The sequence below is a fragment of the Phascolarctos cinereus genome, unplaced genomic scaffold (assembly GCF_003287225.1).
Source record: "Phascolarctos cinereus isolate Bilbo 61053 unplaced genomic scaffold, phaCin_HiC Scaffold_726;HRSCAF=1367, whole genome shotgun sequence".
Lineage (NCBI taxonomy): Eukaryota > Metazoa > Chordata > Mammalia > Diprotodontia > Phascolarctidae > Phascolarctos > Phascolarctos cinereus.
In genome coordinates, this window is record NW_027556098.1 from 278383876 (window position 1) to 278391513 (window position 7638).

At 36.8% G+C, this 7638-nt stretch overlaps 1 protein-coding gene across 1 annotated transcript; it reads left to right on the top strand.

Moving 5' to 3' along the window:
• The first annotated feature begins 2868 nt into the window (after positions 1–2868).
• Positions 2869–3801, top strand: LOC110218160 (olfactory receptor 8D1-like). The gene has a single exon (XM_021000718.1). The coding sequence runs from the start codon at positions 2869–2871 to the stop codon at positions 3799–3801; it is 933 nt and encodes a 310-aa protein (XP_020856377.1).
• The last annotated feature ends 3837 nt before the right edge of the window (positions 3802–7638 follow it).

Here is a 7638-nt window from a genome sequence, read left to right on the forward strand (position 1 = left end):
CTGAACTACAGGGGCTTAGAAGCCCTGTAAGGTTCATTGGGATATTCAGAGAAAAAGTAAATTATTAATGTTAATTACAGCAAGTTGCACAAGCAAGCCACAGAATCCTGCCTCAAGGCTGCAAGCTATTCCATAGTCCTTTAAGACCAGATGTCAAATTTTTCTATAGTCCTTTTTTTAATGATACCAAGTTTTCTAGACACATAACAAAATATGGCAGACCTAGAGCCTAGTGCCACAAGCCCTTACTTTATGCCTCATCATACTGTTTATCTTTGTCAGGTTCTTATTCATCATCAGTGATGCCAACATTTCCAATTCAATTAAATTTAGTTCAACAAGTTTCTCTCAAGTGACTGCTCTATGCAAGACCATGGTAGGCACTAGGAGTAATATAGTGAAAAAAATGAGAACAACTTTCTCAAGGACTTCATAGACTACTTGGGGAAAAAAACCAGTATGTCAGTAAGTCAAAAGAAGCAAAACAAAAACAAACCAGTTACTTTTGTGGAGGAAATACAAACAACAGGGAGAATAAAGATGTCTTACAGAGGGGATGGCATTTGATTGAAACCTTAAAGGGAGAGGGAGAAAGGGAGTTAAAGACACACAGACACATAGACAGACATAGAGAGACAGAGGGAAAATAAAAGGGAAAACTTCTAGAGACAGGAGAGGATGGGAACAAGGATGCAAATAGAAAGATTGGCCTTGGCAGCGATAAGGATCACCTCTCTCTCAAAATGATGAGAGAACGGTAGGTAATGGCAGATAATTTGAAGCATAAAATTAGAGGGAGAAAGGACCTTACGACGGATGGCCACTATTTTCTCACTAAGTTACATGGTAAAGTTCTCAGTTGAGATGTGGGGAAGAGGAGGTAACAAAAGTGGCCAGGAGAAAACTGAAATTTTGAAATAAGCCATCTGAAAAATGTAATAGAAGCTCAATCAGAGAAGAATGGGAGGAAGGATTAGTACGAAGCAGTGAGGGCCTCCCAAAAATTAGATTACATAAATTTATAGTGGACTTGGCTATCAGTTACAATGACATCCTCTAATGACATTCAGCAGCAAGCAAATAAAATTAGAACAGGTAAGTTTAGGGGTAAACCAGGTTCTATGTTTCCAAAATGATGGGTGGTTTTAAGAAAAGGTGAAATTGGATCTGAGGATAATGTACAGCATAAAGTTGAACTAGTAAACTTTTGGGGCAATATTGGGAAAGGAGTAAGTAAAGCCAGAGCAGGAATAATGAATTGAAAAAACAGAAAGTGATGAACTGTAGGTAAAAATGAAAACAATACTATTGAGGCAAGGGAGAGATGAAAGGACAAAAGATTATGATTTGGGATAAGAATTTCATAGTTTTAGACCATGGAAGTGGAACTTATATAGCTAATAATGAAGTCAAGTGTGTCACCATTTGTGACACACTTGTGTGAAGGTACAATCATGGGAGCTGAGAAGGCTGATGAAATAGAAGACCATAGTGTTTGAAGAGATGTGAATATACATGGTGAAGCTCCAAAGTCTGAATATCAAGGTAGGGGCAGAAGTAAAGATTGTAAATCTTCCTTGAATTCCTTAAAAAAGAAAAATTATCTTGGGGTAAGCAGATAGTGGTAAAAAGGATCTTGATCTGGGTGATATCAGTGACAATACGGTGTCAAAGGAGGAGAGATACCTAAGTTTCAGTGAAAGAAAAAAGATTTGGAAGAGCAAGGAGTTTGCCTTCTCCATTTTTTGTCCAGATGTGTTGACAGAGCACAATAAATTTTATTCAATACTAAAGAAGGTAGTCAGTTTGCAGCAATATCCTCTTGTCCAAAACAGATTTCTGTTAAGTTCAGATACATCTTTTGAAGTGGCTATGCTGAGTAGTGCCTCATAGTAGTGACTGGATAGTGAAATTCTGCCAGCTGATACTAAAAATTACCTTAGGCTTTTCTGTAATTACTCCACCACTACTTTTCCTGAACCCCAACCTTATCATAAATAAGAACAAGGAAGTAATACTCCCTTTCCTTTCTTTCCACATACCCTGACACTCTTCTTATAGGAACATATTCCAAACTTTTGTATTCATTATCTTCCATTGTCTGCCCTTGCTTCTTTTTTGTACATGTTTTAAAAATCTATATTGGTTGCAGAGGCTCCTGTATAATCACATCAGTCTCTCTACAGAATTCAGTTTTCTCCCTTTCTTCATCACAACTCTTTCTTAGTAGCCTTAGAATTTAAATATAGAGAACTTACCATTATCGCTGAATTATTGTTAACCTTAGAATTTTAGGTCATTCTATGTGTCCTTTTTGTGAAACTTTTAAAAAATCTATTCTCTCAAATCTAGGATACTTGTTTAACTGTAGGACTTTTCTCTCTTCTACTATCATTATGAAGGAATAGTCATTTCCTTAGAGAATTCCTGTAATTTCCACACCTCCAACCAGTTTCTACCTGTTAAAAAGAATTGTATCAGAATAGAATTTCCCCTTGCTGATTCCATCACTAAGATTCTGTGATTCTATGAACTCTGAACTTGTTAAGCATTTTATTTTCATAGGTGTCAGAGTAAAATAGGGGGCCATGATTCATAAACACATAAAGAATTAAATAATTTAACTGAACCAGGGAAGTGAGACAGCACTTTGAATAACTAAGTTTTTTCTTTCAGTATTGCATCCTTTATCTCAAGTCTTCCATGGTATCTTAGACATACAGAGACACTCCTTGACCTGGGGAAAAACAACATCAAGAGAATCCTACATCGTATTTTGCCTGTATACTTTTCCTGTGGGCAAGGTGAGATCAGATCATTTCTAATGTGACTCTTCTCTCTCATCCCTACAGATCTCTCTAGAGGAGAATGACTACAGGAAATTACTCCACTGAGATTGAGTTTGTTCTTGTGGGGTTAACAAATCAGCCAATGCTCCAGTTTCCTTTCTTCTTCCTATTCCTGTGTACCTATGTCATCACTGTTGTGGGGAATGTGGGCATGATGCTATTAATTGTTGCCAGTCCTCCACTTCATACACCCATGTACTATTTCCTCGGCACTTTGTCCTTTGTAGATTTCTGCTATTCATCTACCATTACCCCTAAAATGTTGGTGAATTTCTTAGGGAAGAAGAATACTATCCCATATTTTAAATGTATGGCCCAGCTCTTTTTCTTTGTGGTCTTTGTTGTTGCAGAAGGATACCTTCTTACAGTGATGGCTTATGATCGCTATGTTGCTATTTGTAACCCACTGCTTTATAATGTGATCATGTCCTCTCAGGTCTGCTCATTGATGGTGGCAGCTGCCTTCACATTGGGCTTTATCTCAGCCCTGACCCACACAAGCTTCATGATGAAACTCTCTTTCTGCAAATCCCACATCATCAGCCATTACTTTTGTGATGTACTTCCCCTACTCAATCTCTCCTGCTCAAGCACCCAAATCAATGAGTTACTGCTTCATGTCATTGCTGGATTGAATACCTTAGTGCCCACCTTGGCAGTTCTCATTTCTTATGTTTTCATCCTTGCCAGCATTCTCCGCATCCGCTCTACAGAAGGCAGATCTAAAGCCTTTGGCACTTGTAGCTCCCACCTCATGGCTGTGATTCTCTTTTTTGGGTCAATCACATTCATGTATTTCAAACCACCTTCTAGTAAGTCTATGGAACAAGAAAAGGTATCTTCAGTATTCTATACAACTGTGATTCCTCTGCTGAATCCCTTGATCTACAGTCTGAGGAATAAGGATGTAAAGAAAGCATTGAGGAAAGCTCTTAGAGGAAGGGAGTTTTGAGAAGTGGTATTTACTATTAGAGAGAATAAGTGAATGGAAAAGTGGACTCTCTGACTTCGTATTTCCTTCTTGTCCTATAATAATGATGTCTCTTGATAATACTTGTGTTTTCTCAAATGCTTTCCAATCCATTATCTCATTTTAGCTTTACAGCATACTTAACTGCAAGAATTATTATTCCTATTTCTTAAAATAAGTAAAGTGAGGCTCTCAAAGTTATGTAACTGTTGAAGGTCACATAGTAAAATAATAAGAGTTAAGCTAGAATTCACTTTTCCATGACATCATCATCATCATCATTACCATCATCAACACCAATTTTATCATCAACAACATGTTGTTATCAAGCCAATACAATATATAAAGTACCTAGGTGTTGATGGGAAGAGAAAATCCAAAGAAAAATAAAACAGAATCCTACCTATAATTTATTCAGGGAGTCAAGGTGTAACTAAGAAAAAAATTAAATACATTGTTAAATAAGATTTTATATGGGTATCTTAAACATTAGGAAAGCAAATTTCAAAAGGCTCCTTGAGAATCACAGGATCTCTAAGTTGGAAGGGACCACAGAGCCCACATATCCAATACAGAATTGAAAAAAAAAATCCCCCTTTATACCATATTCAGCAAGCTGGTCATCTAACCTTTCCTTAAATACATCCAGTGAGGAGTAACTCACAAAATATTTAGGGAACCTCTTCCTCTTCTGTATTGCTGTAATTATTAGAAATATTTTTCCTGTATCAAGCCTAAATTTGCCACTTCATAACTTTTACCTATGTCTCCTAGTTCCTCTCTATGGACAAATAGAGCAACACATGAGAGCCCTTTACATTTGAAGATTGCTATGGTCTCCTTTGAATTCTTTTCTTCTCCAGGCTAGACGTTCTGAGTTTCTTAAATGTGTCCTCATACTTTATTAAATAGGAGGGGGTATAGACAATATAGCAGAGTGGAGTAAGCTATTTTCCTGAGAATTCTGAACATAGTCCTCTAAGCAACTTAAAAAAACACATTTAAATGAATTCTGAAAAAAGATAACCAACAAAAAATTCATTATTAGTCATTTTTTTCTAGCTAAAGGCAGTTCAGGAGAATGCAAGATAGGTCCACCAACACTCGGTTGGGGCTGCCTTGGTGAAAGCAGCATGGCTGAGGGCCTTGGAGTCAGTGACAGCAGTTGTGGCAGGAACAAGGAGGGCCTAGCACCAAGGGACAGTAAGGGCCTCAACAGCTGATCAGAAAGAAATTACAGGAGACCCCTGTGCTAATACTGGGTGCTGTATCAGGTACCATTTGACAACTCCATTTTCTGTTACCCATTTCCAGGGTGGAGAGGAAAGTTTCTAGTCTCAAGAGAGTAGAGGCCCTGGGTAAGAACCCAAGTTCAGACCAGGGTAGTAGTGACCAGAAGTCTCCCCAGAACATACCTCCTTGGAAGCACTGAAAAATTACAGGTCTCTAGACATAGTTGTGAAAGCAGACGTATATAAAAGTCAGATTGAGCCAGATAGCTCCCACTCCCAGCCACTAAAGGTGAACAAAACCCAACTCTAAAATAAGGCCCAAAGTCAAGAAATAGACTGGGAAAATGAGCAAACAACAAAAAAAGAACCTGACTATATAAAGCTACTAAGGTGATGAGGAAGCTCAGGACACAAACTCAGAAGACAATGAAAAATGAAAATTTTTGTGGATGAAAAATCTCTGTGAGCTAAGCCTCAAAGAAAATGCAGATTGGTCACAAACTAAATAAGAATTCCTAAAAGAGCTTTCCAAAGAGCAAAAACTGTTTCAAAAATTTTTTAAATGGTAGAAGAAAAATTGGAGGGGAAGTGAGAGTAAACAAGACATTATGAAGAGAATTAACTTCATAAAAGGGGCACAGAAATACTGAAGAAAGATTCCTTAGAAATCAAAATTGGGTAAATATAAGAGAGGGCATACACTACGAAATGCAAGTTTTTCTTCTGATGCCTCATCATATTGTGAAAGTAATGAGAAGACATTATACTTTGGACAGGAATATTTCAATGGAATATATCCCTACAGTTCTCAGTTTATATAATCTGTCATTCTTCTTATATTTAAGGACATTCCAGATATATAGGACTCTCCAGAGCTTGTGACCCACTGGCATATTTCTCAAGCACCCAAAGTTAGTTTCAAAGAGTAATGGAGTACCCACGGAAGTAGAACTTTAGTACAGGGTTTGGAAAAAAATGAGATTCTGACTATAAGCAAGAAGGACATTAAGCATGAATAAAGATTTATACCTACCTTTCCCTAATCACATTCCTTTTATAGAAGTCACAGAAAGACTCTTGAGATTGTGATGGCTCCCTGTCTTGGATAGTGTAAGATAACTTTTGAAGAGAGACAAAAGCCCCTATAATTTTTTTAAATGAATGAGTTAATAGATTGAGGTATGATTAAGAAAAAGTAGAGTACTTTTGACAGCAGGAGATGTACTGTGAAGTATGATGATTGCATAATTATAGTATGAAGGAGAAACCCAAAACACAGTCCTTAAATGACCACGCAGATGGTCATTTATATACTTGGAACTGAGAAGGGCTACAGGCAGAGGGAAGTAGATGATAAAATATCACTTGATGATAGAAAGAAGTAGATGATAAAATACCATTTAGGATCACATGCTCCTAAATAAAATATAAGTACTGAAGACTATTATAGCCAGAAATTTTACATAGTGCCTCTATGTAAATGTCTGAGGTTATATAGTTGTCTGGGGGGAAATTGTTCACTGGTAGATATTTTATCTTTATGGACTCTAATATTGGCTTTATTTGTTTTCATTTATATGTAAGTTGACCTTTTCCTTTGACATTAGTAGCCTTTGAGGTAGAGTGTCCAGAATGAGGGATGTGAAAACTCTGCAGCCTTATTTGTGTATCAGGACACATTCAGAAGATATCGCTCAGGACAACAGAGACAACAAATACCTGACCATGTGAAAACTGATGGAAGGAATTAAGTATGTTACAGAAAAGGAGATTTGGGGGGAGGAGGGGAGGAAAAGGGAATGCAATCAACATTACAGCTATCCTCAAGTATATGGGAAAAGCTGATACATGGGAGAAGAGTTGGTTGCCTTCAGACAACAGAAATAGAAGCAATCAGTGAAATTGCAAAAATTAAAAAAAAGAGATTTAAACTCAAGATAAAAGAAAATTCACTAATAATTCAAGACATCCTAAAATGTAATGGACTACCTCAGGAAGTCAGGCTGCCCATCAATGGAAGTCTTTAAGAGGAAGCTGAGTGTCAAATTCTTTGGGTTGTTGTAGAGATCACATGACCTCTAGGGTCTATTCCAACTCTGAGAGTCTGTGATTCTATGAAGTAGCAAATGTTCCATTACTTTGTTATTCACATGTTCTGTTCAACTTTCACTATTAAATTTTTATTCCTGTGTATTTTTTTTCTTTTGGACATCTGCTGTTAGTGGTTTACATCTTTACCTGCTTTTATCCTTTTTTATCCTCAAAAAAAAAATATTTGGATGATAAAGAATGTGATATATATAGATATATAGATATATAGATAGATAGATAGATAGACAGATATATGTGTGTGTATGTGTGTGTCTGTGTGTGTGTATGTGTGTGTGTATTCTCAAATTAAAAATTAGGTGGGTAGAAAGCTGTATTTCTTTTGGCACTCTATCTGGCAAACACTAGACAAATTGTGTTTTATAGATTTTATTTTGTGGAAAAGGAGGGAGGGAGAAAATGAGGGAGAAAGAGAAGAGTTAAAGAATGAAGAGGAAAGGGAAGGAAAAAGGCATTAATTAGGAAGGCAAGAAATGTG